This window comes from Myotis myotis, unplaced genomic scaffold (assembly GCF_014108235.1).
Source record: "Myotis myotis isolate mMyoMyo1 unplaced genomic scaffold, mMyoMyo1.p scaffold_m19_p_6, whole genome shotgun sequence".
Classification (NCBI taxonomy): Eukaryota; Metazoa; Chordata; class Mammalia; order Chiroptera; family Vespertilionidae; genus Myotis; species Myotis myotis.
Window position 1 is genome coordinate 21,246,814 of NW_023416368.1, and position 14,630 is coordinate 21,261,443.

Sequence of the window (14,630 nt, forward strand, 5' to 3'; positions counted from 1 at the left end):
TGCTCTCAAACTAAGGTGTGGCTTCTAATCCTGACCTCCCTACTGTTGTGTGGGGTTAACCAGGGATTGGATCCTATTCAACTGAATGCCTCTGTTTTCTCCCTTATTTAGTCAGCGGTGGTCTTTTCAATGATCTACTCCTTTCACCCCTCTCCTGAATGTCAATCCTTCGTCTCTCTGTGCATGGGTACCCTCCACTCCTCTTATTGTAGCAAATTTAAAAATAAATAAGGTTGTAAAGTTTTAACCATTAAGTATGTACACAATACATTTCAATTAAATGACCATTTTAAGATATTCAGAATTTTGTACGTTTGTCAATAAGCAATGAGAAAATGTTCATTTAGACACTGAAGTCTAGAGTAAGCAAGGTATTTTTGTATCAATAAAACTTGTAAAATATCGCATAGTGAACTGAAAATCCAAGGCTTTGAGCAAGAAAGCAAAGGAAATGAAAACATTGGTTTTGCTAGTGAATTAAGCTTTGGTTTCACGTTTGATTTCTTTAAATACCAGCAAAAAATTTTTAAGACATGTATGTATAAGCCAAACTCTACCCACGCAGAAAGGGTAAGGTATACATTCTTGAGAAATCTTAAATGTTTTTACAATTAGTTACCAAAAGTAGAATCTCGTTTGTCTGAGTGGAAGAGGTACAGTGGGGCCTTGACTTACGAGTTTAATTCGTTCCGTGACGGAGCTCATAACTCAAATTACTCCTATGTCAAATTACTGTGACGTTCACTGCGCCAACTAGCGGTGGGGTATCTGAAGTTGGCTTGTAACCTGAATTTTTTTGAGCTTGCAACTCAAAGCAAAAAATTGGCCGAGAGACGGCTCATATCTCAAAAAAACTCGTTAGTCGGGACACTCGTAAGTCAAGGCCCCACTGTACTAATCAGAGCACAATTCAAGACTTTGCTAAATGCACAAAGCTCCAGAATTGTTCATATCCACATATGAAGAGAAAGGTTAGGTAAAGGTCAAATTCTGTTACTCCATTTTGCTAAGGAGTTTTTCAAATTTTTTGGACTTTTTTTTTACTGTGCTAGTGTTTGCTAAATTATAGAGTCGTCTTAAACATGTACTCTACTCTGTCAGGCAGCATTAGACAGCTATAATGGTCTGGATTCAAACCTAGCTTTGGGGAGGAAGGCAAGAAAGATTAAAACAAATGATTAACCAACAGAAAAGAAGGCACAGACGCTTCCAAAGGAACATCAATAATTAATTTGTACATGTTTTAGTGAAAACAAAGCTAATGCTTACTGCATGCACTTCTATTTCAGAAAGACTATCAATCCCCAACTGACCCTTGCTAAAATGCCATGGGAAGCAAAGAAATCACTGCTAAGTAACAAATTCTTAAGGGAAACTGTCAATCATTCCTATTTGTAATCTGTCCTTAACAGTTTGCCTCGAGCTCATTTAAAATACTGTATAGAATTGCAGAGTCAGCATTCTGCCTTTTATCTGGCAAGCTTGTCACTGGTAATGAGACATAGCAGTTTAGGACAGATGCCATGGAAAATACACTAAATTACTGAAAGCTAAGGAATTATCTGCATTGGTGCAAAAAGAACCTATAGCTCATCTATAGCACTACATAAAGGAAAAAAATTCATTTAAAACATTAATAAGGATCACAAAAATTTCAAGTATGCAAGTTGCTATTGGCTAGACATTTTTCTTCTTTTCATCTACTTATCCAACTGATGACTAGAAAGACCCTGAATTTATCATTATAACTCCTGGACTCAATTTTTAAGTTGAGAAATAATCAGAAACAGAGACAGAGATCACAGAAAAGTCAGGGGGGGGATTCTCATTATTTTTGCTGATTATGAAGAGCTCTTTGCTTACCTACTTACCCTAAACAAAAAGGTATGACGAAAACAACTGATTTACAAAGAATGTTCTGTATAATGTGAAGTTAGCTGGTAGGATTTCACAAACATGCTCAACCATCAGTCGCCTGATGGGTCTGTGCCTATGGTTTCCTGCCTTTAGGAAAGGAATAGTACTTTCCTACTAAAAGTCAGAGATCTCACTGCCATCTGGGGAGCAGAAACTGGGTATGGAGAAGTATAAATAAGAAAAAAACTTGAATAGCTATTACCTTGTGCTCCAGAGGCCTCTTGATCTGTTGGTACAATACCAGACACAACAATTCTTTCCCTGCCTCCTTTCCACTCTCTCTCCAAAGAGCCATATCATATAGGCTAGAGCATATCTCATGTAAATGCCAACTCCACTCCTTTACCTCCTGGAGAAGGAAGAGTCCACATGCCTATCTCCTCAAAGAGGATGGTCATGCCTGGGCAGTGTGGCTCAGTTAGTTGAGTGTTGTTCCATGCACCAAGAAGTCACTGGTTCAATTCCTGGTCAGGGCACATGCCCAGGTTGCTGACTTGACCCCCAGTAGGGGGCGTGCCGAAGGCATCCGATCTGTTTTTCACGTTCAATGTTTCTATTTCTCTCTCCCTTTCCCTTCCTCTCTCTCTAAAAAAATCAATAAAACTATTTTTTTTTTAAAAAAAAGATGATCATTAAGTTTAAGGGCTACTTCACAGTTCAATTCAATAGACATGTAATTCCAAGAGCACTCCCTATTTGCAAGAAAGCTTAAAACCACAATGTTTTCTTCTTTCTGATTCTGCCCAAGTATTAGCTCTGCTGCACTATCTACGAAGCTCTGCTTTGTATCTACGAAGGCCATCAGCTTCGAAGGAAGAATAATGTCTAGCCAATAGTATAAAATTTCAAGTATGCAAGTTGCTATTGGCTAGACATTTTTCTTCTTTTCATCTATTTATCCAGCTGATCACTGGAAAGACTCAGACCATTGGGAAAACATATTCCTTTCTGATTTTGACATTCTTCTGCAAAAGCTATCGCTTCATGTACACTATAAAAGAAGCTTTCATCTTCCTTTTTGCAATACTCTCCCCGGACCAAGGAATCCTTCACAGAGGGATTGCATTGAGCCAGCAGAACTTGTATGCCAATGGCTTCATAATCTCTGCGAACTTCTTTCAGCGTATGGATCCCTGCTGTATCTAAAAATTGGATTGCACTGCAGTCAATCACTATGGTATGGAGTTCCAAGGGATCACAGGAAAGTTTCACTGAAACTTCATCCTGAATTCCACTGACAGTCACTGTTTCCTTTTTTATCTTTCTCTTTGCTGCCTTCTTCTGAGCTGCCTTTACTAAGATTGGGTTGAGAGTTTTTTTGTATAAAGCAGATTTAAAACATTCTTTGTTTATGTAGTAGAGAGGGGCTACAAAGCGGAAAATCTTGATGCCCGGGTTAACCTGAAGGTTTTTGTAAGCAGATGTGGATTCAAAAATTTCCGATTCTTCCACTAAGCCAAGCAATGAACTCTCCGGCTTCTGAGTACGGAGGATGACACAAAACATAGAAAAACAAACACCTATAAGCAGGCCTATTTCAGTACTTATCAGTGCAGTGGACAGCATAGTAACAAACCAGATAACTGTATCCATTCTGCTAACCCTCCACATCTTGGGCAGATCCTTAAATTTACATAAAGCTCCCCGGAGATTTACAATAGTGATCACACCAAGGACACTTTTCTGAAGGGAATAGAATAAAGGAGCTATTACCAGGAGAACCAACAAAAGAACCAGAGCTGTCACTACACTAGAAAGCTGAGTTTGGCAGCCTGTTGATTCTTTAACCAACGTCTTTGCAAGAGCTGCACTAGTAGTAAAACAGTGGAAGAAGGAAGGGATGATATTGCAAAAGCCAATGGCATACATTTCCTGGTTAGCTCTGACTGTATAGCCATGTTTCTTGGCAAACATCTCAGAAAGTGATACAGTGATAGCAAAACCAATGATAGACATAGCTATTGCATCTGTAGCCACATTAGGAATTAAGTTCCAGTCCGGTGCTTTGGGTGGCATAAACCCAGTGGGAATATGTCCAGCAACGCTGGTATTGTATTTCTCATTTAGTTTTCCAAAATGAGAGGCTAATGTCGCTGCCACAACAACAAGGAGTTCAGTAGGAATCGGTGCCTTAAGCTTGGACTTGAAGCGCTCATTGAGTTCTTTGGTTGGCAAAAGAACCAAAAGGCACAAAAGGCTGGTGATGAGATCACAGAGATTGGTCTTATGGATGTTTCTGAAGATATGTATCCAAGTAGTGATGAGTGAGCCCACGCCACCACTCCGAGGAAGGCTGAGCCCAAGGAGATACTTGGCCTGAGATGTAAGAACAGTGAAGGAGGCACCAGTGACAAATCCACTCAGCAAGGCATCTGAGAGGTAGACGGAAACAAAGCCCACTTGAAAGAAGCCCATCGCTACCTGGAAGGAAGGATATACAAGTGTTAAATATAAATGGAAAAGAGTCACTAAATCCTGTATTACCCTGGCATTTTTTTTGCATGGAGACATATCAGAGCATCACAGAATATCAGAGCTAGAGAAAAACACACTCATATGTCAATCCTCTCGTTTTAGAGACAGGGCTCATTTTACTGACACTCAGAGGACTAAGCACATTATCACTCATTAGCCTAGATGAGACAATAACTTAGGATTCCTACCTTCTTAAACTCCTAAAACAACTCTCTGTACACCACCTCTCCGCTTCATCCAAGCACCAAATAAAGCGAGCTACTCTTCCCCTTCCCTTATTGGTTCCAAATGCCTGTAATAGAGATGTAATGTTGGCACTGACTCCTGATGCCAGAAGGCAGGGGCATGATGACAATGGCAGATTAGTGGATTCTATAGGAGACCCAAGAAGAATTCCATTTCTAATCCTTTCTCCTGGTTGATAATATAATATAGTGTTCAACTTTTTCCTGTGCAACAATCCAAGAGAATTACTATCTTAACAATTCTATAGGAAAGAGCGGGTGGTCATCTATAGTTTGAAAAACCCCTGCACTCCTCCTCTCCTAATCCCCATTCTGTTACCATTCCTGCCTGCCTGTTAATGCTGACTCTGCCAATAACCAACCTGCATAATCTCAAGCAAAGCAATTTTTCTTAAGATATAAAATCAAGGAGTTGTATTAGGTGGTCTGAGGTCCCTTTCTGGTCTAAATTTTTACAGTCAAATAATTAAAATCTGGTTGATTGAAATTCATTGGTTAAGGGGCAGCCTAGAGTTGAGAAAAGAGAAGCAGCTTTATCTTTCTAGAGAGTCAAACCAGGGTTTGAATTTTGGCTTTACTCCTCACATATCTTGAGCATTCAATAAATAATAGTTTTAATTATTGTGATAGCTAAGATCCCTTTCAGATCTGAGATTTCATGCATAGTGATTTCTTTGGCCAGAAACCACCAATCTCATCCCATTGTTTCTTACCTGATAAACTCCAGCCATAAAGGTTACGGTGCTGCCCACTGTAATTGCGTAACAACTTCTGTCACATATCCTGTCTGATGTCTGGTTTAATGATATGCTCCCATTCGAAACCGTTCCTAATGACAGGGCAATATGGGCAGTGTCAAAGCCAGCTCTGTGTAGTTCTCGGTCAACTACCTCACCAATCATAAGGCACAGTATTCCAAAAATGCCCACAGAGATGTGACGGGAAGTCCCGAATAGAAAATAAATGATGCTTGCAAAAAAAGATGTGTACAGACCATAGATGGGTTCTTGGCCAGCTAAAAGGGAGTAAGCAATCGATTGGGGCACCAACAAGATGCCCACAATTAAGCCGGACATCACATCTCCTAAAATGTTTTTCTTCAGGTCATATTTTGGGAGCCACTGCAAAAAGGGAAGGAAACCAAAAATCGTATGTTTTGCTTTGCTTGGGCTGCACTGGCAACTCTTCTGTAGTTTTTTGATGATGAATTGCTTTAAGTTAGTATTTGATTTCTCTTGAGGCTCCATGTGGATCCTAGGATAATGTCTGCATTGATTTGTGGCTTCAAGTTGCTGGAAGTCAGTACTTGATTCCTTTTCAAGCTCCACATGGATCACAGATGGAGGACTGTATTGGTCTTTTCCTTCAAGTGAAAGGTCATGTTGCTCTGTATTTTCCGAAGACATTTCTGAAGACAGATGCTTTAGCCTCCTACCCCAGAGAAAATACCAGAGTTACTTCATTAAGTAATTCTCAATGCTCAACATTTTAACAGCCCTACTTGTCATTCATGAGAGTTAAAAGGAGTTCAGTTTTGAGGTTAGGTATCTTACAGTCACATTTAGTTGAGCCTCATTTGTCTTGATTAAAAAAAAAAAGAACCAGACCATAAACAGCCAAGTCAAAGCAAATAATTCACTGGATACAGGACTTACTGAGAGTAAAAATCATTTAAGGATTCTTTTCCATCCCTGCCTGGTTCCCCCTATAGTTTTTCCCTTCAGAAAAGGTATCAGGGTAGCCTATTTCCTCCTTTCTGTATGCTATCAATTATCTTTTCAGGTTTTTCACACCCAGATATACTGCAAATAGGATCTGGTCCCAAACCTTCATCCCTACCTGCAAGTCCCTAAAACAAGGAAGATGGTCTTGTTGTTTTTTTGGGGGGAGTGAGTGGGGGAAAGGAGGGCGGCTCTTTAAATAACTTCCTAATTGTTGAAAATAAACATAAGACACAGAACCTAGGCACAGAACCTAGAGACAGAAGAACTTCGCTGGAGAGAACATGGCAAAAGATCCTGGACAGAAACTGGAGACAGAACCTAGAGACAGAACCTAGCGAGAGAACATGGCAAAAGATCCTGGACAGAAACTGGCCACAGAACCTAGAGACAGAACCTAGCGAGAGAACCTGGCTGAAGAACCTAGAGACAGAACCTGGCTACAGAACCTGGATAGAACATGGCAAGAGAACCTGGTGACTGAACCTGGCTGGAGAACCTGGACAGAACCTGGCTGGAGAACCTAGTGAGGGAACATGGCTACAGAACCTAGCTGGAGAACCTGGAGAACCTGGATGGAGAAACTAGCAAGAGAACATGGACACAGAACCTGGCTGGAGATCCTAACCAGAACTTCACTGGAGATCCTGACCAGAACTTCGCTGGAGATCCTGAACAGAACTTGGCTGGAGATCCAGACCAGAACTTGGCTGGAGATCCAGACCAGAACTTGGCTGGAGATCCTGGCTAGAGATCCTGGCTAGGCTGCTGATCATCTGAACGCTGCCTCTGAGTCTTTCCCTCTTCGCCGACTCCGTCCACACCTTTGGGGACCCCTGGACCTGCTGGGGTTGGACCCCGGCAAAGATAGACATGCCAAGTAAAGTTAGGGTTATATCAGGAAGATACTTGGTTATCAGTCACATCTGGGAACAGGTCATTGGCTAGAATAGGCATGGCCACTGCGAGGGCATTAAATTTGGGATATTTACTAGGTGTACTGGTTAACAATGTGGATTTTTTTTCAATAGATGGAGTTACACATATGTTGATATATATGCGATTTGATATGTATGCTATTTTGTTGTATTGACAACAAGCTTCAAAACTTCATATGTCAAATTTGCTGAAGGTTTTAACATCATAGATATTTTTACACTTAAAAATGTTGGATTTCATGCCAAAAAAAGAGCATTTGTGGGAAGTTTTAATTCATTACTTTATTTTGAAGAAAAGTGCTGCTGAATACTTCAGGAAGCTTATAGTAAACATGCTCCATCTCAAGATACTTATGAACGCTGGTTTAAACACGTTAAAAGTGATGATTTTGATGTGAAAGACAAAGAACATCCAGGCCAACCGAAAAAGTTTGAAGACCAACAATTACAAGCATTATTGGATGAAGATGCGTGTCAAACTCGAAAACAACTTGCAGAAAGATTAAACGTTGCTCAGCAAACAATTTCTGGTCATTTACAAGCAATAGGAAAGATTTTAAAGGAATGAAAATGGATGCCACATAAACTGAACGAAAGACAAATGGAAAACCGAAAAGTCATCAGCAAAATGTTGCTTCAATGGCACGAAACTCTTTTTTGCATTGAATTGTGACTGGTGATGAAAAGTGGATTTATTTTGAGAATCCCAAATGCACAAAATCATGGGTTGATCCAGGTCAACCATCAACATTGACTGTAAGGCCAAATCGCTTCGGAAAGAAGACAATGCTCTGCGTTTGGTGAGATCAGAAAGGTGTGGTGTATTATGAGCTTCTAAAACCAGGTGAAACCATTAATACTGATTGCTACTAACAACAAATAATCAAATTGAACCACATTTTGATCGTGAAATGATCAGAATGGGCCAGAAGACACGGCAAAGTAGTTTTGCTTCATGATGATGCACCATCACACACTTTAAAACCAGTTAAAGACACATTAAAAGATCTTGCCTGGGAAGTATTAACCCACCCCCTTCACCAGACCTTGCTCCTTCAGATTATCACTTGTTCCGATCGATGGCACACGCACTTTCTGAGCAGCACTTCAAAACATACAAAGAAGTGGAAAATTGGGTCTCTGAATGGTTTGCCTCAAAACAAGAAAAGTTCTATTGGGACGGTATCCACAAATTACCTGAAATATGGGGGAAATGTGTAGCTAGAGATGGACATTACTTTGAATAAAACATTTTTGATGTTTCTCTTGAATAAAAAAAAAAACATAAAGAAGAAAAAGCAAGTGAAAGAGTAAAAATAAATGTGTTGTTTTTTTTTTAAAAGAAACTAGGGCAGAATGCATTTAGGTCTTTGAACAACACTCCTTTGCTTGGTAGGAAAGAAGATAGAGAAGCTGATACAAGATTATTAAAGCATATGAATGTCAAGAGCCTGGGTGGGCTGACTGGGCAAGTGTCCGATATATGCTCTGGAAAGTTTTGGTCTATTCTACTTTCTTTTAGTATAGAGTCATATCTGCCGTGTTCATGCAAATAAAGATTCACTTTACTGTTCTAAGTACACACACTGAAGGGAGATATAATGCTGCTCTGTACTTCTACTTGGAGGGTAACTAGGTAGTCCTGCATCTCTGGGTCCTAAACTACAGAACTAGTGCCATAAGACCTTCCACTAGTAACTATAGGAAAGCGAAGAAAATAAAATGAACCAAAAAGAAGGGGCAACTATAACAACAGAAAAATCTTGTAATAAGAGTAAACGAAGAGGAAAAAGCAAGAGGTTCTCAAAGTATTACACTGTTTACCAAATAATTCACAAATCAGTGTCTCTGTATTAGCTGCTTGCTTAACTTAGCATGGCCATCCACCTCTCTGCCTGTCAAGATCCTAATCATTGTTAAAACCCATTTAAAATTCAACCTCTTATACAAAGCACTGACCAATCTCTCCTGGCCCAAATGAATCATTATATCCTCTCTGTCCCAAAGCATTCTGCACTCCGTTATAGTACTAACTACACTCTTGTATTTGTTCAGTAGGATTCTCTCCAGCTCTGGGAGGAAAGGACATCTTGTTCATCATTGTAATAATCAATGAATGAAATATTGTAACTCTCAGAGAACAGGCTTACAAAATGTTTGAATGAATAAACAAATTTATGACTATAGCCAGAAAGAGATAAAATATACTAGATGGAGGACTCAGGAAGTTTTCTGTTTTGGAACTGACAGAAAAATAGGACCTTGTGAGGTTCTATAAACGTAATATTACCAAAATGTCATAATCCAGGACCCAAGACCCATTTAAGGACACAAGATACGTAAAACCACACACATTAATTTTGTTTAGGATGAAGGGTCATCCCACTAAACTAAAGTAAAATAATAGCTACTCTGATAGTTTTTAAAGTATATAAGGAAAAAAATAATAGATATAGATGGCTACATACCCTGAGCAAGTCAATCAGATTGGTGGATACACACAGGTCTTCATTCCTCAATGCAACCAATCTGTAACTCTCTTCTCACTTCCTACTTTCAGGCCACTCTCTAGTGCACTTATGTCCTGTCATTCTGTTTTGGACAACTCTTGGTGATTTGTGGGTCAAAAGTCTTTTCCAAACCTAAGATATGCAAAAGGGACATAAGAAAAACGTAACATATAACTATTTAGCACTTAAGTTTACGTGTCTCTCACACTAGAGTAACTAGAGCAGTGATGGCGAACCTATGACACACGTGTCAGAGGTGACACATGAACTCATTTTTTTGGTTGATTTTTCTTTGTTAAATGGCATTCAAATATATAAAATAAATATCAAAAATATAAGTCTTTGTTTTACTATGGTTGCAAATATCAAAAAATTTCTATATGTGACACGGTACCAGAGTTAAGTTAGGGTTTTTCAAAATGCTGACACGCTGAGCTCAAAAGGTTCGCCATCACTGAACTAGAGTATACACTCAAGGACAGACACCAAGTCATTCTCATTTCCACATAACCCAGCACTAACACGATGCCTCACACCTGATATGTATGGCTATGTATCTGTATATTGCTGAAGTTTTAGTGAAGTTTCAAGTAAATATAATGAAGACAAAAAATCTTCCTTATATTCTCTTATCACAAATTATTAGCACTGTTCATTTATGTGTGATGCAAAAAGAGCCACCATAGGGCTTATATCAGTACTACAAGCACTATGACATACTGATTCTAGTATAAAGCCCAATATAAGACAAAATAATAAAATACCCAAGAAGAAAATAACTTAATGTAAAATCATGATCAAATATATTAAACTAGAGGCCTGGTGCACGAATTCGTGCACCAGTGAGGTCCCTCAGTCTGACCTGCAGGGATCGGGCCGAAACCGGCTCTCTTAACATCCCCCGTGGGGTCCCAGATTGCGAGAGGGCACAGGCCAGGCTGAGGGACCCCATCAATGCACGACTGGGACAGGAAGAGACTACAGGAGGGCTCCAGGGTATGTTCAGGACATCTTTCCCAGTCCCAATTGGCTGGACCCCAGCAGCAAGCTAACCTACCGGTTGGAGCATCTGCCCCCTAATGGTCAGTGTGTGCCATAGCGACTGGTTGAAAGGTCGTAAGGCCAGACAATTAGCATATTAGGCTTTTATTATATAGAACCAGAGGCCAGGTGCACTGTGTGTGTGGGGGGGGGTGGTGGGAAGTCCCTCAGCTCGGCCAGTGCCCTCTAGCAGTCCAGGACATTCCCCGAGGCAGTCAGACATTCCCTGAGGGGTCCTTAGTGCTGCCGCAGAGGCAGGAGAGGCTCCCGCCACTGCCACTGTGCTTGTCAGCTGTGAGCCCGGTTTCTGGCTGAGTGGCGCTCCCCATGTGGGAGTGCACTGACCACCAGGGAGCAGCTCCTGCATTGAGCGTCTGCCAACTGGTGGTCAGTGCACATAATAGCGACTGGTCGTTCCACCGTTCAGTCGATGTGCATATTAGGGTTTTATTATAAAGGCTAGTTACATGCACAATAATTCCCTGCTTTCAAAAAGATTTCAAATACACCTCCCATTTGCCTCCTTAATAAATCTGAGAACAGTGTATGAATTCCTATCTCTAATATGAGCAAAGTCAAAGTTTAGTCACTTGCTCAACTGGTAGAACCAGATTCCCAAACCTCATCTTCCAATTTCCAAGCTTAACTCTCTAAAATACCACATGGCCCCATGGCAGGGGGTGGGTTATAAAGGGTCAATAGGAGAAAAAAGGGCACATACGGTGGCCAAGTTCTCAACTCATTTCTGGATTATGGTTAATTTTAATTGGTGAAGGGAGCACACTGCTTGACATAGGTTTGGTAAAAGGTTAAGAATAGTTACTTTGACCTTTCATATTACACACCTGCATTGGTAATATTTTCATTTTATTTTTCCATTAGGAACAATGTTGTAAAATTTACGTCTGTAGCTACATTTTGGTTAGAATAACTTGTATCCCAGGCAATAGTCAAACAAGGCAAGCAGGCTCTTGTTTCCACTTACTTTGGCTGCCCCTCTAACTGGAATGCTAGAATTTTTCTCAAATGCTGCCTTAATCAGTTCCTTGCTAGACACGATATATAAAATAGCACTACTGCTGCCACCACCACACTGCCCGCCTGGGCACATCCCTGCCTTCCACTCCTATCTCCTTTACTTTGCTCTATTTTTCTCCCTGACCCTCTCATCATTGCCTACCATGCATTTACTTTTTTTTCCTATCTTTCCCATGAGAGCAATAACCTGCTGTTTTATTAAATTCTTAGCAAATACTGTTGAATGAATAAATGAAAGAAATGTCTTGTAAAAAGGAGTTACCCCTCTCTGTCCACCCTCCACACACAATAACCAAGCTTGTGTCAAGACGTTATACAGTTTAGCAAGTATCTGCCTGGGGGGTTTATGCTCACTAAAAGTTATGTCAATAATCAAAAATCACCCCTAGCCCTAGCCAGTTTGGCTCAGTGGATAGAGTGTCGGTCTGTGGACTGAAGGGTCCCGGGTTCAATTTCGGTTGCAGGCACAAACCCAATAGGGAGTGTGCAGGAGGCAGCTGAATTGATGTTTCTCTCTCAACAATGTTTCTAACTCTCTGTCCCTCTCCCTCTGTAAAAAATCAATAAAATATAAAAAATATATTTTAAAAAAATCACCCCTAGTAAATCTCATCTAGATCTCTGCAAAGTCCTGTGTCATTTCCAGATCTTCCCCTAGGAGGCAGCAAATTATAGTACTGTACTTACTATATTAAACCAGAGATCTATTAAAATGCAGGTTCCCAGGCAAGTCCAGAGATGAGATCTAAGACTCTGCAGCCTGGATGATTCTGAGCCAGTGAGCTGAAGGCCAAACTTGGAGAAATACTGGGTATGATCTGGAGTCAGACAGATCCCAGCTATACTGTCTAACAGCAATATGGAACTGGGTGAAAAACTTTATTTTACTCAGCATCAATTTCTCACCTGTAAAATGGGGACAGCATCACTTACTTGCAGGCGTGTTAAAAAGCTAACACAAGTAATGTACCTAGCACAGTGCCTGACATATAGCATTTGCTCAATAAATGATAGCTACTAGTCTCTGACCCTTGAGAGTCATGAAGGGGCAAAAAAAAGGGCTCATTTCCAACAGGTTTAACTCTCCATTTCTTGACTCAATTATTTATTTATTTATTTATTTATTTATTATTTTTTTGTGTGTATGTTAATCCTCACCCAGGATATTTTCCCATTGATTTTTAGAGAGAGTGGGAGGGAAGGAGGGAGAGAGAGAGAAAAAACCATGGATGTGAGAGAGACACATCAATTAGTTGCCTCCCCTATGCCCCTGACCCTTCAGTCCACCCACCCCGCTCCATGAACTGAGCCAAACCAGCTAGGGCTCGACTCAATTTTCAAAAACAAGAACTTCTGCTTAACCCACTATTGGATAATCACATTAGTTCCAGATTTCACATACAGAGCCCTAGGGACAAAGGTGTGGGAGTGGCGGGGAGGGAGGGGAAGAGGAGAGGGGTGGTGGTAATAGAACAGGTACCAGAAAGGAGTTTAAGTCTTGAATGCTTCTAACTCTCCATAGTCCCCAATCCGTGCAAGGAAAGGGCCCCGTCTGCCGTTCTCTGAGTTGGGGAGTACAAGCCCTAGCTCTGCACAGGATCTGCTGTGTAATTCTAGGCAAGGCCCTGGTCCCCATCCATCCACGAGAGAATTTCAAGTGAGTCTATGAATCTCCAAGAAGCCCATTCAGGTCCTGATTTATACTTAACCAGGTGTGTGATTTTAAAGACCAAGATAATCAAGTCCTCTCTGGTGTCCAGGTCTCAGTCGCCCGTTTGTGGGGGAGGAGAAAGAGGGTTAGTGGTGGCAGCTCATTCTCCTGGGTTCTGCTCCCGGAAATCTGGGTTCGACGTGGCTTGACGAGGACCCGACCGAAGCGCAACTCTTTTATCTGTGACTGCGACGTGCTTGGGGCACTCGGTGCGACGCGTGGGCTGGAGGGAGGAGCCAAGCACTCAGCCGGAGGCGCCGGCCGGCGGGGGAGCGGGGCTTTGACACTTGCCCTGCCCCGCCTCTGCCCACCCACGGAACAACCCCGACCGCGGGCTGCCCGCGACGCCCACGGCGACAGCTGGTCCGGGCCTCCTCCCAGCACGCCTGGGGCCCAGGCCGGGACCACCCTAAGGGCAGCCGGCTGGCCGCGTGGAGGCCGGCATCGCTCCCCGGCCCCCCGCCCTGCTCGCGTCCCCTCCCCTCTTCTCACCTCTCAGGTCCGGGCCGCCCCGCGCGATGAGGCCCCGCGCAGCGTCCTCCGCGGTGCGGAGCCGAGGGCACACGACCGCGCGGGCAGTGGCTGCCGGCCCGGAGCCAGCCTCCCTTTTACCGGCTCGTCCCCTTCCCCGCCCATCTTCCGGGCCCGAGGAGGCGGGGCCCGGCCGGCCGGGGGCCGGGACCCGGGGGCGCGGAGACCTGGTAGCCGCCGAGGGGTGCGGAGAGCTAATCCTGAGCGAACGCCCAGGCCGTAGCAGTCACGTGGCACCGCTGGCAGGAGACGCGGCCGCCGGCCAATGACCGGGCCGGGCTGGAGGGGGTGCCGCCCCCCCGCCGCTCTCCTCCTCGCGATTGGCTGTCCTGGCTGGAAGGCCACGCGTCCCGGATTCTGGGGCGGTCCCTGCTGCTTCCCGCGGTGGTGAGTCCGTAAGTGGGTGTTCCCGGCGTCTCCACCTTAACCCGGGGGTGTGGCGGGGAGAACTGTCCCGAACGGCGCGGGAGCGCGCTGCCCGGAGCCGGAAAGTGCTCCGCGTT

At 42.8% G+C, this 14,630-nt stretch overlaps 1 protein-coding gene across 4 annotated transcripts; it reads right to left on the minus strand.

Moving 5' to 3' along the window:
- Nucleotides 1–769: 769 nt before the first annotated feature.
- On the minus strand, nucleotides 770–14,336 carry SLC26A2 (solute carrier family 26 member 2). Of its 4 annotated transcripts, XM_036312513.1 has the most exons (5): nucleotides 14,089–14,336; nucleotides 13,595–13,819; nucleotides 9,765–9,938; nucleotides 5,351–6,068; nucleotides 770–4,338 (listed from the first exon to the last, which is right to left on the minus strand). In XM_036312513.1, the coding sequence occupies exons 4-5, from the start codon at nucleotides 6,041–6,043 to the stop codon at nucleotides 2,809–2,811; spliced, it is 2,223 nt and encodes a 740-aa protein (XP_036168406.1). In that variant the 5' UTR covers nucleotides 6,044–6,068; nucleotides 9,765–9,938; nucleotides 13,595–13,819; nucleotides 14,089–14,336; the 3' UTR covers nucleotides 770–2,808. The 4 variants fall into 4 exon arrangements, with proteins under 4 accessions (XP_036168406.1, XP_036168405.1, XP_036168407.1 ...); XM_036312512.1 differs by lacking the exon at nucleotides 13,595–13,819; XM_036312514.1 differs by lacking the exons at nucleotides 9,765–9,938; nucleotides 13,595–13,819.
- Nucleotides 14,337–14,630: the final 294 nt, after the last annotated feature.

Bases quoted from the DNA above. Each gene is read 5' to 3' on its own strand.
- SLC26A2 (XM_036312514.1), bottom strand. From the start codon at position 6,043: ATGTCTTCGGAAAATACAGAGCAACATGACCTTTCACTTGAAGGAAAA. The intron at 4,339-5,350 runs GTAAGAAACAAT...CCTTCCTTCCAG, and splicing joins TTATGGCTGGAGTTTATCAG to GTAGCGATGGGCTTCTTTCA.